Here is an 18,457-nt window from a genome sequence, read left to right on the forward strand (position 1 = left end):
TCTGACCCCAATCGTCCTTCAAGATCTTTGGTGGTCATAAAACGTACTGTAATACTGAACTACCGGTTGTAATGTTTGTCCAATTAATTCACCATCTCTCTCTCTCTCTCCCTCTCCCTCTCTCTCTCTCTCTCTCTCTCTCTCTCTCTCTCTCTCTCTCTCTCTCTCTCTCTCTCTCTCTCTCTCTCTCTCTCTCTCTCTCTCTCTCTCGGCGTGCTGTAACCTCGCCGTGGTGCAGGGGTGTAACATTCTCTTTGAGAATGGCCAATACAGCACAACTGATACAATTGAAATTTTGAGTAAAAGTCAGTATCTATATGTGATATTTGTATTTTTGCACTGTTCTTTACATTGTTTTTATTTAAATCTTGAATTTTTATATTGATGTTGATCATCACTCTATTTATTTGCATTACCATAGTTTGACGCCCAATAGCCGATGTATTTTTCGTGCTGGGGTGTCGTTAAACATTCATTCATTCATTCGTTCTATTCCGCATACACGCACACGCACATGCACGAACACACACACACGCACACTATCCACCGAATTGCTAAAATGATTAGCTTACGTTTAAAAACATTTAATGTGTCACTGCAGGTAACATGTGATCGAAAAGAAATCTAAAGCAAAGGATTTTGGGAAGAGGTGCAGCAATGGATATGGTACCGATCAGACATGAATAATGAGATGAAAATAAACAATTGCTACATAAAATAGAACAGACCTGCATTGAATGACGTAGATGAAAAACTAAATTTTATAAACTTAAAGAAGAATATTTTATTCAATAAAGTTGGAACTAATTTCATATTGAAAATCAAACAAAGTAATTACGTGTGTCTAAAAATAATCGTATTTTCTATAAATCATACATTTTCTTATAAATGTATGATGAAGGAAACGAATAATGTGTATAAACACGAAAACAATATCATAAAAATTAATGTACATTGAAACAGCATACATTTTCATGTGTAATAAGTATCATTCATTATCAGCATACACATCTTTGTTCACATGCTGTTGTATGTTTACATATCACAGTCCGAGTGCTGTAATTTTGTTTTCGTAATAAAAATACACCTAACTGCATCTTAACGCGTAGCCTATGCAGTATACCAACACTCCACATGCTGATTACACGTATATAATATATAATATGTCTTTGACAATTAAATTAAGCCGAGTTCCCTGTATGTCCTTTACAATTAAGTCCAAACATTGATTTTACCGTCTTTGCTTCGTAAGTAGCTCAATTTTGGATACTGCTCACTCTATCCCTGGATCTGTTGTAGGAGAACTTGTTATTTGCAACGCCCGTTCTTGTCTGTACCATTTCAGTAATTCTGAAAATATAAAATGATGAGGCTGTTAAGTTTATCTATATGGCACTAGTTTACATATACAACAAATATATGTCAGTTGGCACATATCGCATTGTTTGAAACTGTAATATACTGCAGTTCCCAAATATAAACATATACACTTCATCATGTACATGTATAAATAAAGGGTTATTCAAGAGATTACATAAAAAAGCCAAAAATACCTCGTTTTTGAAAAACAAAACACAGTACACACTCGTTTCAATTTACAGTAGGCCTACACTACTAGACAATATAAAGGAAATGGTTTATTTAACGATGCACTCAACACATTTTATTTACGGTTATATGGTGTCGGACATATGGTTAAGGACCACACAGATACTGAAGGAGGAAACCCGCTGTCGCCACTTCATGGGCTACTCTTTTCGATTAGCAGCAAGGGATCGTTTATATGCATCATCCCATAGACAGGATAGCACATACCACGGCCTTTGATGTACCAGTCGTGGTGCACTGGCTGTAGCGAGAAATAGCCCAATGGAATTGCAATGGGCGGTACACCGTTGGTTACGGGGCAGCAATGATGGTAGGCTACTTGATAATTTTATTAGATCTACTATATTTAAAACTGCCTTGCAGCTATATTAAAATTAGTAGTTGAACAAACGTTTTAATTGTTACTTGGACCAACAATAAAAGAAAAATCCTCAGGTTTGATACAATTAAAAGTCTCGGGCGTCTGCAGAAGAGGAGGGGGAATTTATTTTTTTAATTTTTTTTGACGTAGGCTATATTCGTCAATTAAAGTATATGTTAGCTTTAGATATTTAAAATATTCGCATTTAGCAACATTTGCAGATTCATGTTACATGGAGAAGGCAGGAAAATGCATTTCAGATAAATCTGTGGAACATTATTTCTCTCAATCTTTTTCATTTTGTTGATCATACAGTTGTTATTGTTTTGTTTTGTGTTAGTCATTTTTATTGTTTGAATTTGCGATTTGCTGATAAAAAAAACTCCGTCAACTTTCAAATCATACTTCAAGATCTTTGGTGGTCTTAAAACCTACTGTAATACTGAACTGCCGGTTGTAATGTTTGCCCAATTAATTCACTATTATCATATAACCATTCCCCACAGCTAATATACCTTACAATTTTGGCAATTGTAAATTCTTATTAGAGTTCCTCTACTTTTTTGAAGAGTATATATATGTATGTCTGTCTGTCTGTCTGTCTGTCTCTCTCTCTGTCTCTCTCTCTCTCTCTCTCTCTCTCTCTCTCTCTCTCTCTCTCTCTCTCTCTCTCTCTCTCTCTCTCTCTCTCTCTCTGTGTGTGTGTGTGCCTGTATGTGCGTCTGTGTCTGTGTGTGTCTGTGTGTCTACCTGTGTATGTGTGTCTGTATGTGCGTCTGTGTCTGTCTGTCTGTCTGTCTGTCTCTCTCTCTCTCTCTCTCTCTCTCTCTCTCTCTCTGTGTGTGTGTGTGTGTGTGTGTGTGTGTGTGTGTGTGTTAATCTGCTACGTATAATGCCTGACTATATGAAAAGCAAAAAGACAATTTCAAAAACGTAATATTAATATATAATACTTATTATAAAAAATCATCCATTATATTTTTTTAAAAGGTTTATTGCAACTAATTATATTAATAATTCATGTATGTTGTCAGTGAAAACAGAAACTTAGCTAGCAAGCAATCAGTGTCAATAACTCGATCTCTCAGACCCGTAGAAACGATATCTGAAAGGAGGGGGGGGGGGGTGGGGGGGTAATCTAATGGATTATCACAATCTCTCTAGTGGGGGGCACACGGCATATTTGTATCTTTATATTTTCCTCCTCGAGTGTGTGTGTGGGGGGAGGTGGGCACAGCCTTCCCACGGCTCCCCAGTTCCTACGGACTGCAGAAGGTATATGAAATTACCAGCCAACATGCAGTGGATGCCAACTGTCAGAAACCACGTGTATTTGTTTTGATAGATAAAGGAAGCATCTTTCTAAGCATGCGCAGTACAAATGGAATACGGGCACCTTCCAGACAGGAGTTTTGTCCCAACATGGCGGCGCAGAGTGAGGGTGGTGGTAAAGACGAGATAAAAACACACTTTGCCACCAGAGAAGGATGTTACAAATTAATGCCACTGTCTGAATATTCAAAGCCGACACGTGTGGCTTACAATGGACAAGCAAATACCCCCGTTAAGGTGTCATTTGTTAGTGTGAACGATGGACAAGGATCACCAGATAGATTATGTTTTAACGTTGGCAGGGAGCTTTACGTCTATGTTTACAAGGGTGTGAAAAAGGTATTTGCTACAGTGCAATCACCACGGTTGCATTTATGAATTATTAATGTTACCAAAATGTATATGATAAGAACTAAGCAAGTCGTCCTTATTCCCACTCCCGCAACAAATTGAAAAAAAAAAATATTCCTTTGGTTCAGGTTAGCCAAGGGTTAAGTAAACTGTAAGGGTTTGTAACGGAGTTATTAATATTATATACAAACATTTGAAAACATTTTGTTAAAGGAAACCAACATAATATTCATATTTTATTATTCAATATTGCTATGTTGTTGATATAACAATTTGACATGTTCAATATTGGATCTTCTGCGAACAGTGATACATTTCTTCCATCAGGATGCTTTTACAGGAAATTTAATGCAGAACACTGGATATGGAATCATCGAACTAAACATTTGTGTTATTCCTTAGATGTTTTCTTCATGTCATCACAACATCATTTTGAGCTTTATAAGTATTAAAATGCAGGATTATTTCTAGCTCAAGTACTGTGCCATTCGAGAGCTAGATGGACATTTGGATGGTTATGACATGAGCAAGAGATAACTGTATACCAAAAACACAGAATGGCAGTCTACTCCACAGTAGGCAAAGATGCCCGCATTAATATAACACAGATCCTATGTTTGATGCTAAATAACTTTACACTGATCATTTTCGAGTTCACAGATAACAAATATTTCACATAGTAACTATTAATTAAAACACTACAGGAAATAACAGTAGAGTACATGATGATATATATAGCAAGGCTGAATGGTCCAAGCAGTTGGCTACGGTCCCAAAAGTTTGGGAGTTCAAATTCATACATTAATGATGCTCCAATGATCGATTATAATAGAAAATTGATCTGCTTGGTTCTACAGATTGTGTAGGAAAATGTTAACTATAATTGTTCGTCCAGTTTAGATGATGGAATTGATGTAAATATGTTGAGATTGGCATTTCATATAATTCTAACAGATTGTTTAATCAAAAGGTGATTGATAGTGCCAACTGATTATATTATTTATAACAAATGATGAATGATGAAATTCCGACCGATTCCCAACACTACTTACTTAGCTTTACGTTCAATGCACCCATTAAGTTCATAACACTAATTCAATGCCTCACTGTTTTGGATACAGGGCACAGTATTTCATGCCAACGGTTGTTCTGTTTGCGTGTCTGTTACACATCTTTAAAATCACCAGAACCGCCAAACAGTTACGTGGTGAACAATTACATTCTAAAATTAAAAGTACCATATATCAGTAATGAAAGTAAAAATCGGTTTATGTTTTTGAACCACCATTGTAGCACAGAACTGTTTAGTTAAGTGTTTTAGGATTTAGGTGGGCCTAACTAGCTATATTCAGTTAACTGATAAATCGGTTACCTAAGTAAAATTCAGGTGAACTGACTTCCAGTTACCTAAGAATTTGAAATATTGTTCCCTGGGATAGAGGTGACGATTTCTTTAAATTGTAATGTTTGTACTAGTCATAAACATATATATATACTAGTATTTAAGTTTCATATTATGCATGCAAAATAATAAAACTAAAAGTGTAGCATCAGCTTTAAAAAACTGTTCATTTAAGACAAAGTATCTTCCATCTAAAATTTGAAAATTAATTGTTCAGAACTAGGGGCATGATGGCTAATGACGGTTCATAATATTTGTGATTTTAAGCCCACAGTTCAGTGCACTGTTTTTTAGTTTACATACCTCAGTTTATTTCAATTTTTAAAGAAAAAATTCAATCTGTGTTTCCATAGCTTGCAATCTGATGATATGCTAAGGCGTTTCTGCCAATCACAGTGTTCGATTCCACTGCTTGTGACATTTGTATGGGCCGTAGAATTCCAGACCAAACATGTTATCAAGGCATGGCAAAATGGGGGTGGGGGGGACCCTGTATTGTTGATCTCTAGTCGAGACATAATTTTATCCCATTTTCTTTTTATGATACATTTATTTACAGTTAATTTACAAGTGACTATTAAAAATAAAGTTTGTTGCTCTTAAAATAGTTTATTAAATTGAATGTGTAATAGCTGGCGTACTTGTGAAAGTATTGTGAATAAATCAATCTGTGAGTATTGTGAATAAATCAATCTGTGGATCAAATATTGAAAAACAGAAGAAAAGAATCATCCCATCTCTATTTATAACACTAAGAGCACCATAGCTCTATTCTCATGGCCACATATAAACAGAATAGTGCTAAAGATGGTGAACACTGCATTATTTGAAATAAGGAAATACATTTCTATATTTACAAAAAAAAAAAAAAAATGACAGGGGTCGAATTTCAATTTTGGGGAGGCATGGCAAGTGTTGTCTTCGGTTTAATAACAGAAAATAGGGCACCAAGGCAAGTTGGAGGGGCACCAAGGCAAACATTTCCTTCAAAAGAGGGACATGAAGACAACTTAATTTCTATCAAGTTTCCTAGACAAAAATTATTTCACCTTATCGTCATGGACTCTACTGTTTATTTTTCATACAGATATACACAATAATAATGTATTTTACAGATATGTTACATTATTAAAAGTATATATATATACAAATTTATGAAAATTAAAAAATCAACATGGAAGTGTTCAATGTACACTAATACCTGTAAGATGAATGAATATGATAATTTTTGTTATTTGTTTTAAGTACTTGGGCACTAGAGGGTTAAAATAAATGAACGTGTCAAATATGCGGGAACGGCACAAGACAACTTCATCCTTCCTGCACTGCATATAGGATGACTGCCACTCTTAGGACTGGCTTGACAGAATGAAGCTTGTTTGTGACTGCAACGTCCCAATCATCTTGCCAAGTCGAAAAGATATATTAGTTAAAGGGAAACACCTTTTTTGGTTCCATGCTTTATAAGCATGGGAACTCAAATTTTAATTTTTTTTTTTTATATAAATATTATTTTTGTTGAATAGGTGTACTCGCTATATAATCATGCAGTGTTCGAGATTAACAGTATCCCGATATCCCGGGGATACCAGAATTTAATTTTGGATACCAGACTTCAAGAACCTAGTATCCCACCGGGATGCCATATAATACTAAATTCTCTGGTGGGATACCAGATTTTGAAATGTTAGTATCCAACTGGGATACTGGCCAAAATTTAATCTCGAACACTGTCATGCGAAACAAAATTTTGCTTCTGTGATTGTACCATGTATGTATGTATGTATGTATGTATGTATGTATGTATGTATGTATGTATGTATGTATGTATGTATGTATGTATGTATGTATGTATGTATGTATCTATATACTTTCTTGTGAAATTTGGGGAGTCCCATAATAGGATTTTAAGTTAAAACTAAAAAAATAAGAGTCCTGTCCAAGTGCCATGCTTCAAAAGATACTTTTCGAGGGTCAGTGAGATCCCTGTATATATACAGTGCACACACACAATATGGAATTTATTGGAAGGGCATGGTATGGCAACCAGTGCCAGCCACAGTATTAATATTTTTTTTTCCATTAACAAACTGATTGAAACCTTGGTTATGCTAGTATTTTATTCCTAAGATCTTGTTAAATACAGTTTAAACTTCTTTAGATTTTGTTTCTCTGACCAAATAAAAGGAAGTACATATATTTTTATCATAAATTTATGTTAGTTATTGGGTTGTAAACCATCATAATTCATATTTATCTTTTTCTTTTACAGGCAGCTGACCTTACAAGACCTTTGGACAAAAGAATCTACAAAGGAACTATGCCAACGTGTCACGATTTTAATGAATATTCTGTCACTTCTGAACCAAATGACAGTGTTCTTTTGCTGGTGGGCTTTACAGCTGGACAAGTGCAACTTATTGATCCAGTCAAGAAAGATATAAGCAAACTTTATAATGAAGAGGTATTATTACTTTTTACTATTATTATACCTTTAAACAGCACCATCACTGTTGCATTATTTCCACTGTGTAACATTTTACATAAAGTGTAATTGTTGTTCTTTAATATGCATTTGTAAAAAAAAAAACCCAAAAAAAACAATGATAGTAACCCACAGGGAATGCCCTTTTCCATGCTATGGAATTTACTACAAATTTATTTCTGAGACGATGGTTTTCTAAATTAGACACAAAAATAATAATTTTGTTTTATTATTTCCAAAACACTTAATTTTCTTCTTATGTCAAACAAAACTGAAATTATTTATTAAAAAAAAAAAAAAATTGTAGGAGGATGGGACGCACTATAAGTATAATAATGAATTTTGTATTTACTTTAATAATTTGTCGACCGAGAATTAACTATGTCTATCTGCAATGTATTTGATATTATGGATAGATCTGGTTAATTCTTGGTAGAAGATTTATGTCATTGTATATGGTACATCTTGTAAGTACCTTGTTTTGTTGACTGTGTGTTGGTTGCTACCATTTCCCACAGTCCACTATCTGTGTTCTTCGGCTAACTCCATTGCATGTCCAGGGCTCCTGCCTATAAAACGTTTAGTCTGTAGACTCAGTCTTTAATGACGTCTTTATTTCATTTGAACTTATTTTTGTGCTTATATCTTATTAAAGTTCAATCACGCTGTTCTGGGCACACCTCAGCTATCTTGGTTGTCTGTCCAGAATAGTGGGTTAGTTGTTAGTGGTTATTGAGAAAGAAGAGGGTGTAGTGGTCTTACACCTACCCAATGAGTCGCTCTGGTTTGGAGACGGTACTGGGCTGTAAGCCGTTTGTCTGATGGTTTAACCACAACGACACCACTGATGCCGATCATGTTAAGTCTCAGACTCTACGAAGTCTTGAGTCCAGATTCTTAAGTTTTATAAGCACGGGGCCAGGTAACCTCTTGTCTTGAACAGTCATTCCAAAACTGGATTAAGTACTCTGTGCTACATATATTTTGATTTGTTGAATGAAAAGTCATCTGCACATTTGTTTAAGTTAAATATGTTTGTATCAAAATATTTGTGACATTGATTCTATTACAGATGCAAATAATTACAAACCAGATTTCTTACACACCCGTTGGTTAGAACACCAATTGTTATTTATGATAACAAACAGTAATAACACACATACATGTGGTATCATTTTAAAGATGTGGCTTGCTGCTCCTAGGTGATGATTGGGTTGCCATTGAAAAAAGGCACAATTGAAATCGAGTGTTCTGATGTATAAGATCTGAAAATTATTATACTGTTATTTATAAATGACAATCATAGTCAGAAATCTTTGGCATAGTGGCATGTCATGGTTTGATTTGGACTGGAGGGATTTTAGTTTGGTGTACTCTGAATGCTTTGCACACTTTTCATCCAATAGTAACCTTAAAATTATTTGACTTACATTTATTATTTTGCAGAGGCTAATAGATAAAACAAAAGTAACCTGTATCAAATGGATTCCTGGCTCCCCCAACCAGTTCCTGGTGTCTCATGGTAGTGGACAGATGTATCTCTACAACGAGGAGCTGCCCTGTGGCCCTGCCCCGCCCCACTACCAGCCCTTCAAACAGGGAGAAGGTTTTTCGGTCTACACCTGTAAAACTAAAAGTACACGAAACCCATTATACCGCTGGGTAGTAGGTCACGGAACCATTAATGAATTTTCTTTCTCGCCTTGTTCACGTTACTTGGCAGTTGTTGGTCAAGATGGATTTTTACGAGTATTTAATTTTAACTCCATGGAGCTTGTCGGTTGTATGAAGAGTTACTTTGGTGGACTTCTGTGTGTGTGTTGGTCGCCAGATAGCAAGTACCTGGTGACTGGTGGTGAAGATGACCTTGTTACGGTGTGGTCTTTTCAAGAAAAGAGAGTTATATGCAGGGGACAGGGTCATGGTTCATGGGTTAATGTTGTTGCATTCGATACTTACACATGTACTTGTGAGGACGAGGCTTGTGAATGGACAGGGGAAAGCGACTTGACGCTGAACTGCCAGGTTAACCATACAAGTCAAAATAGTGTATTATCAGATGTTCCACAAGCAAACGGGGCGCACATACATCCTCATCAGAATTCCTTGGACACTAAAAAACTGAGATTCACGTCGTACCGGTTTGGTTCTGTGAGTCAAGACACTTGTCTTTGTTTGTGGGACTTGACAGAGGACGTCATTAAGCAGCCGTACGGCAGGACTAGAACCAGTGTTATTGCAAACTCGGCCAGTGCACTGCCCCGGTGTAATAGCTTGCCTAACTCTCAGAAAAACAATTCGGTTGGAAACAGTGATGTTCCAGCGATGGACTGTAATGCACACTCCATTCAGAATGCAGTGATAAATGCTGGAAATAAGTTTGCAACATTATCAGTGGCGGATCGGAAAGAAAGCCAGGAGAAGAAAGAACACAAGAGAAACTTCAGTTTGGCAAGTCGGAATACTGATAAAGTGAACGTTCTCAAGTCTAACCATGTCAGGCCTATAGATGAATCAATAAAACTTCTAGGTAGTTCGTGCTGTCCGAGACTTGACGAGGTTCCCGTGTTAGAGCCCGTCATTTGCAAGAGAGTGGCACATGAACGATTGACATCACTCGTGTTTCGGGAAGAGTGTATTGTAACTGCTTGCCAAGAAGGATTAGTGTACACATGGGCTAGACCTGGAAATGTAAGTTCTAATGTAAGTCTTTGGATGTTTTATTTTTTGTGTTAACTTCGTGTAGATCTTTAAAAGACCAAGAAAATATTGCCATATTCAAACATGAAAAAAAAAGAAAAAAGAATTAAACATTCATTGACACAAAATTAATTAAATTGCCATATATTTTTTTAAGACTTAAAAACTGCTGTAAATTTGTCATTGTCAAAAATGTTTCAATATTCTAATTATGGGTTATTCTGTGTCAAATCGCACCCAAAATGAGGAGAAATTAAACCCTACACGTTTGATTTTGCCAACATTTGGTATATAAGGTTATTTTTGCTGAAAATTATTATATTTAAATTTTAGCTTGATTGAACTAATGGTTTGGCCCATTCATTTTTGACGATTTTGGCAAAAATGTGCATGGCCACCAATTTTTAGATATCTTGGGAATCGTTTGTCTGATCAAGCTATAGCTTGAAATACCAGCTTTTTTCAGACACTTAATTTTAAAATTTTCAGGAAAATCAAAGAGGGTGGCATTTAGCCCATTGGGTGATTTGACATGGAATGACACTTACACCAATATTATTGGTTGATATGTTTGTTCTTTCATGATTATTGTATTTGTTTTTAAACAAGTTTTGCATTCTAGAGTATATTTATTATTTAACCAGTTCAAGTAGATTATTCTACGTAATTTTTTCCATGTTGTGTATTATTCTTAGATATGCAGGCCTAGGTGAAACAAGAATGCATTCATTGCCATTAACACCTTTCACTATTAAGTGAAGCAAGGTATTAAAAGCGTGGCAAAATATGTCACGTTGGCTACTAAATTCATGATTCATTTCACTTTGCTTAAAGGCGCTCAATCACGGATTCGGTGGGCCTTATTTCTCTAAATATGGATTATAAATGGAAATTACATTCATTTAGAATACCAGACCTAGTTATTGTATGATCCAAAACATTTTAATTGAACTACGATTGAGGGAATTCCATGACACGCTTTTTTTTTTAATTTGGAAGTCGTCTTGTGAAAAGTCATGAAAAATATGGCAAAACAAACTCATAGTGATGAGGCTATATATACGACAACCGTATCATGTATTTTTTAAATTTTATATAAACGACTGCCGTGTATAGAGACTTGGCAAATGAGGGTCGGCTATATACATGGTAAATAATAAAAAATATTATTTCATGACGAAAATAAACAGTTTGAACATAAACTCCCCATTTATTATTATTATTATTATTATTATTATCAGGGCGTGTGCATGGAATTTAGCAGGGATAGAGTCTAGACAGTCACAACACTATAGTGCTTGGTTCAAAAACGGATAACATGTTTTTCGTTAAACGTTTGCAAATTATTTTGACTAATTCGCAAAGTGGTCGTTTGGTTTAATGTATAGCGTTAAAAAACCCAGTATAGGGGCCTACTGTCACATGTTTTGCCATTCAAAGGTTGGCTTAATTATTACGTAACACAGTTGAATCCAGTTCTACGTGCAGGGACAAGTTCAGCCTGCCGTTTGTGCGTGTGTACAAGCACGTTAATCTTGCATTTTTATAGCCACTCCCCCCCTAGATAAAACACCTCCCCCCCAAAAAGGTAGTAGTAGAATAATAATAATGATAATAACTGTGTATTATTATTATTATTATTATCATGTTGGTAAAGTCACGTCGCCGTGGGGTGGGGTTGTTACAGAAACATTACATAAATTTAGACGGGAACCCAGAAGTCGTCTCAGCGTTGCTGGTATAAAAAATATGTATTTTGAGTTTATTGCCCCTTGCAATTTTGCACATTTGAAATATGACTAAATACAGCAAAATAACCTTTTAGTCATACAGTGTATTTATTTGCGGTAAAATTAACTTTAAAAAAAATGTACGTAAGGAGCCTCAAAATTGCAATCGTTGTTAGTACGTGTACTGTCCGCAGTTAGTTTCTCTTTCAGATAATCCACCTCAGCAGCTGCTAATTTATTTATTTATTTATTTATTTATTATTGTTCTTGTTACTTGTTTTTTAATTTGTTACTAATTTTTTGTTAATTCTCTAGGGTCAATATTACGCTATTCATGTGTCTATGGAAACCGTTCACAAAAGGGTCCTCTACATTCATATCCTCCTCCCCCCCCCCCCCCCCCCCCCCCCCCCCCCCCCCCCCCCCCGTGTTCAGAAAACGTACTGTTCGTACAGTACTTAGTATGTATTCCTCCTGTTCCAGATGGTTCGGTAATATGGATCAGTCGAGTACTTACTCACCGCTTATATACATTTTTGCTGTGAATATAGCCAGCCCTCGGTCGCGGTGGCTATATACACGGCCGTCGTATATATAGTCACATCATATATAAACACCGTCTTAGTTCAGAGTATTCTTTAAAAATGTAACAATTCCTATTCCAAGTCAGCTGTTATGGCATATTTTGCATATTAATGAATTTAATAAGGTGGAAAATGAAGGTGTTTGTGATCTAGATGTTTAGAGTTTTTTGCGTACGACTAACGAAAATTTACCTACAGATGCAAAGGCCTAACTAGTTGGGATTGTCGACGTTTAACATGTTTCTGTTAATAAAATAAATTAATATATAAGCTTATTATCATTCAGTACATGTTTTTATCATTTTTTATTAACTTATTTTCATTGTATTTTTTTTCTATTTACCCTACGTCACAGAGGACGGTCAAGCGTTCTCGTTACAAAAGCTTGGTAAATCATTTTGACACTGTGGTTATTCGGGGGTTGCCCATCACGTGACTACAAAAATAATATGTCACACCTCTTCGCTCCAAATAGCCGTTATTTTTGCCTGAATTATGGACCGTTGACATAATTCAGTTATTTTTACAAAATATCAGTAATAAGGCGTATCATAAAATATTGTTTGCTTCCGGTTACCCGACCGACCCTAAAACTTGTTTTGTATATCCAAAAATGTTTTTTTAATATAACAACGATTTCCACGAAAACATTCCAAAACTATCACAAGCACTAATTTGGTATCATTTAGGGGATAACCCTACTGTGTTTTCCGATTTGCGGACGTATATCGGTGGTTTTACTGTCGCAAATTTAGTTTTATTGGCGACCCGTTAGCCACGAAATGTTTTCTTCTAACAATTGATTGATGGAGTTACTTCCCTTCAAATTGAAGTTCGGTAACGTTTGTGAGATAACGGGCGAAGAGTCGGAAAATTGTTTTCACGAATATATGCGATCTTTTCCAATTTACTCTACATCTAGCGTAGCGAGGTGTTCCGATTAATAATAATAATAATAATAACTATATTTAATGATTTACTCCAGCGACAAACTGGCCTTGTAGAAATTTAGTGACCTTCTGGTAAACTAGGGGAGGGAATGTTTACCGATATTTATGGAGTTTACTGCCAAATCAAATGATTAAATATGTCAGTAAGATCTCGATGCGTTTCATTATTTTGTGTAAGTGGTCACTGGGAACTTCGCGGGTTTCCTCTAAAAACAGTGTCAGAATCATCTGAATGACCATGTGTTTGACGTCCAATAGCTGATGATATTAAAGATAAAAATCAATGTGCTCTAGTGGCATCGTTAAATAAAACAAACTTTACTTTTCAACATTCGTTTGAACATCCTGAGCTTTTGTACTGCATTTCTATTCATTGGACCAATTGATTGCTTCAAACCAAGTGTGTACTTTAATACTGGATGCATACAGAATAAAACTAACGTTGCAAATTATAAAATTGGTAAGTCTACCATTTCTTAGATCTATACACTAGGAAAGATAATATTCATAACATTTTTTTTTAAATGTTATTGTTGGACAGATAAATATAGAACCCTTCTTGTCAGTTTTCATTAAAAGAAATTGTTATAACTTATTTACTGGTTTCTATCCAATTAAGGTTCAACCAAGTCTGTCCTGGACCAGTACAGAAGTTAAGTGTTAGTATGAGAGTAAACCTGCCTATTATTAAACAGCAAGGGGTCTTTTGTATGTACTGTCCCACAGATAGGTTAGCACAATGTTGCCCTCAAAATCAAAATGCCTTGCCTTTTATAAATTTATAAGTTGCCCATGTAAAAAGAAGCCTTTAAACACACCTATGTGGATAATACTACATATTTCCTTTTTTTAATTAAGTTATGAAATAGATCTAGAAAATAAAATGGCCATACGGTTTTTGTCCTTTTGAAATTGTATAATGAAAAAAAAAAACCTTATATTTAAAACTGCACATAAAATATGCCCCCAAAACGTCACTTTACCATGCCTTACTTCATTTCTAGGAAAAACACTGTGATGAATGGTATTGTTGGTTTGCATAATGCATTTCTATACATGCAGAGTTTATTTTGGATACCGGTAGTCAACACCTTTATTTAATATCCATAAATAAAATTATTTTCCAAAATAAAATGTTTTTCCTACCTGCCTACCCTATATTTTTCCAGCATGTAATAGGAAACAAGTAAAAAAAAATGTCCGGCCTAAGTGGGTTATGTTATTTATGTAGATGGTTAAATAAAGTACTTTTAGCGACAAATCAAATCTATATATTTTCAGATAATACTTTGTTAGGTCATTAATTAGGTCAACCATCCGTGACAAAGCGCCTTTAAACTACGTTTTAAATGGACCTATGTTAAACATCACCAGTGTTGTAGTTGTGATGAAGTGTAGCCTACTCTCGTATATATTCATGAACACAGGAAAACAAATTGTGTAAATCTGTCTACATATACATATACTTTATTTGAAAATGTTCATTAAGTCCGATTTCAATTTTTAGAGAAATAAGGTCCTTAAATCCGTGACAGTATGCCTTTAAAGGCACTCAGTCACGGAACTAGTGAACTAGGCCAGCGTTCAAAATAAGCACTTGTCCGTTTGTCCTGACAAGTAGAAATCTTCTTGGACAAAAGTAAAGTTTGTTTTATTTAACAATGCCTCTAGAGCTGCTCGGACAAAGAAAATGTACCTCTAGTTGTCCAGTGGACAAGGAAAAATGTTCAGTGCTATTTCATTTTGAGCAGTCAAACATCATCCTTGTAGTATTCGAATAAAACAAACCATATATTTGGACAACTGAAAATATTGGTGGACAAGTAGATTTCTAGATGTATTTGTCTGGTGGACTAGTAAAACATTATGCTTATTTCTATCACTGTAGACAGTGTTTATATACGATGTGGCTATATATACGACGGCCATGTATATAGAGCCTCCGCTAACGAGGGTTGGTTGTAGGCGACACTGGAAAACATGTTACCCATTTTCGAACTGAGCACTATAGAGAAACTCTTGCCCCTGCTAAATTCCATGCACATGCGCCTGCAGTGGTAAAAAAATTTTGAGTTTCTGTTCCGACTGTTTATTATTTTATTTCAGCATATTCATCGTTATTTTGTCATGAAATAATATATTTTTAATTATTTGCCATGTATATAGCCGGCCCCCATTAGCCAAGTCTCTATACACGTCTGTCATTTATTTAAAATTCAAGGATACATTACACAGCTGTGGTGTATATATAGCCTCATCACTACAAGTCGGTTTTGCCGTGCGTTTTATGACTTCTTACAAAAAGAGCTCAAATTTTTTAAAATGAATGTCATGAAATTCCCTTGATCATGGTTCAATTAAAGTGTGTGGGATGGTACAGTAATGAGGTTTGGTATTCCAAATGAATGTAATTTCCATTTATAATCCATATTTAGAGAAATAAGGCTGTTTGGAACACTTATCTAATGGCATTACGACATGTATGTTCAGCCAAAACGTTATATGGGGTAAACGATGGACACCCTAGGCATCCACTAAGGTGGGGTCTTGATATGTTACACAGGAGTTAAAGCTTTAAATTAAAATACAAACAGATGTCAACATGAGAAACATTGAGGGGAGTGATTAATTGCTCCCCTGAGTTAGATTTTGAATACCATTTAAGATATTACCCTGTTGATGCCATATAAATTCACATGCTAAAGGGAAGGAAGGAAGGAAAATGTTTTATTTAACGACACACTCAACACATTTTATTTATGGTTATATGGCGTCAAGAGTCTCAAGACATGGTTAAGGACCACACAGATATAGAGAGAGGAAACTTGATATTGCCACTTCGTGGGCTACTCTTTGATTAGCAGCAAGGGATCTTTTATATGCACCATCCCACACCAGATAGTACATTCCACGGCCTTTGTGACACCAGTTGTGAAGCACTGATTGGAATGAGAAATAACCTAATGGAGCCACCGACTGGGATCATTTGCTAAAGGGAAATAAAAATTACTCGCCTTGAACTAGTCTAAAAGGCAAGGTCTGTGTAAACTGAAGTATTTGTGGACAGGTGCAACGTAAAACAATAAGTCCATTTAATAATGTATGAATTAGACAGTGTGGGGGCTTATTTTATTTTTTTAGAAATAATTTTTTAAAAATGTAATAATAAATTCTGCACTGGAATTCGGGATCTACTGTTAAAATTTCAATTCTTTTCAACATTTGATAGTATAGGCTGTTGGAGACTGACAAATGACAGCTGGAAGATATAAATTTGTTATAGCCATATAGGGTATATGTTATCCATTATATAGTTATTCTAAATGATCAGTGAAAAATGTATAATTTGTTTTTATGTTTTAGGGACACGATGGATGAGTTTCATCACTGGTTGTTTCTGGCTAAAAGTAAAAGTACTTTAATGTGCACAGTGCTGACAGGTATCTGAAAGATGTTCCAGATGTCATTTTGTTTCCACATTGACAGAGAGCCACGAGTGGATGGTGATGAGCAAGTATAGATTGACTGCTATGTATTGGGAGTTGATGGACGCAGTGACAGTTTTCTGGTCACATAGAACACTGCACAAGACACATTTTACTGTGTATTGGACCATGGTGTTAGGACCATTCTTGACGAGAACCAGCAAACGTGAAGAAAAAGTTAAAATGTCTAAATACACCTCAGCATTTTGTTAGTCACTGGCTTTTAGATGTGAAACGAGTACTTAGTAATATTGAAATGTCTTTTAGTAGCAATCTACCAACACATAAGATAGTTTTTAAAATTAGCAACAAAGTTTTAAGTTTCATTATAATATGTACTGCTGCAAACTGGGCAGCACATACCACAGAAGAAGAATTGGTTTATGATCTGTTGCACCTCAACAGGAATCTCAGCTACATGGTGTTCATGTACGTCAGTGAGCTAAATCCCACTTAAATACCAAGTGTAAATGTTTAGTATATTGTGCACATCTAGCTTTCAATGGCCTTAAAGGTGCAGACCCTAGTTTTAACTTGGAAAAATGGACACTAAGTTTAGTTAATCTTCAAACCTGTAACACATTTGAATAAAGTTACAACAGAGTGAAAGAAGAGTATGTGATCGATTGATTAATTTTGTTGGTTGGTTAATGGTAAGGCTGGTATAAATCCTTAGTTTATATTACTGTCATGCATAAGCCTCAGTAGCTATTTTTCTTAATCTTAATGTTCAAAACTTTAACCCCCCCCCCAAAAAACCCAATAAAATAGTATGATTTTATTTTGATGTCTGAATAAAATAGAAGATTTAACAGTATCATAACTTATACTGTGATTCAAATACATTTTCAAACTACAGTTGAACCTGCCGTATATATATATAAAGAACAAAGCTTGTTTTGTTTAACGACACCACTAGAGCACATTGATTTATTAATCATCAGCAATTGGATGTCAGACATATGGTCATTTTGACAGTCATATATGATATAGAGGAAACTTGCTAAATTTTTCCATTAGTAGCAAGGGATCTTATATATGCACCATCCCACAGACAGGATAGCACATACATGGCCTTTGATATACCAGTCGTGGTGCACTGGCTGTGCTGCTGTATATAGAGACCATAGTATAACAAGTACCAGTATCCAGATGTGTATGTTTACTTTCTCTTTGTATAAAAGACTATTTACACATCATACTTAAATAAAAAAACATAGGGTATAGGTGGACAGCTGTTTCCTTTGATACTCTAAACACTTAATAGCCAGTGATTAACAAATTTGTTTTAGTGTGTAGTGAAAGATAATGGATTTGTTTTTAATTGTGAGTGAGGGATGGTGCTATTTTACTTTGTAAAAATCCATTGAACAATTTGCCTGATCAATAAGATTAAGATTTAAGCACTGTAATAAAAACTTTTTTAAAAATGTTTCACCAGTTTGGCTCAACATTTTACAAGTGGTATT

General features: G+C 35.2%; 1 protein-coding gene across 2 annotated transcripts; it reads left to right on the forward strand.

The window, feature by feature from the left end:
* The first annotated feature begins 3,390 nt into the window (after positions 1 to 3,390).
* LOC121372169 (WD repeat-containing protein 20-like) lies at positions 3,391 to 17,940 on the forward strand. 2 transcript variants are annotated; one of them, XM_041498450.1, is made up of 4 exons: positions 3,391 to 3,640; positions 7,327 to 7,518; positions 8,986 to 10,242; positions 16,867 to 17,940. In XM_041498450.1, exons 1-4 carry the CDS (start codon positions 3,392 to 3,394, stop codon positions 16,879 to 16,881), a joined length of 1,713 nt encoding a protein of 570 aa, XP_041354384.1. In that variant the 5' UTR covers position 3,391; the 3' UTR covers positions 16,882 to 17,940. The 2 variants fall into 2 exon arrangements, with proteins under 2 accessions (XP_041354384.1, XP_041354385.1); XM_041498451.1 differs by having other exon boundaries at positions 8,986 to 10,230.
* Positions 17,941 to 18,457: the final 517 nt, after the last annotated feature.

Source organism: Gigantopelta aegis, chromosome 4 (genome assembly GCF_016097555.1).
Source record: "Gigantopelta aegis isolate Gae_Host chromosome 4, Gae_host_genome, whole genome shotgun sequence".
NCBI classification, from domain to species: Eukaryota; Metazoa; Mollusca; class Gastropoda; order Neomphalida; family Peltospiridae; genus Gigantopelta; species Gigantopelta aegis.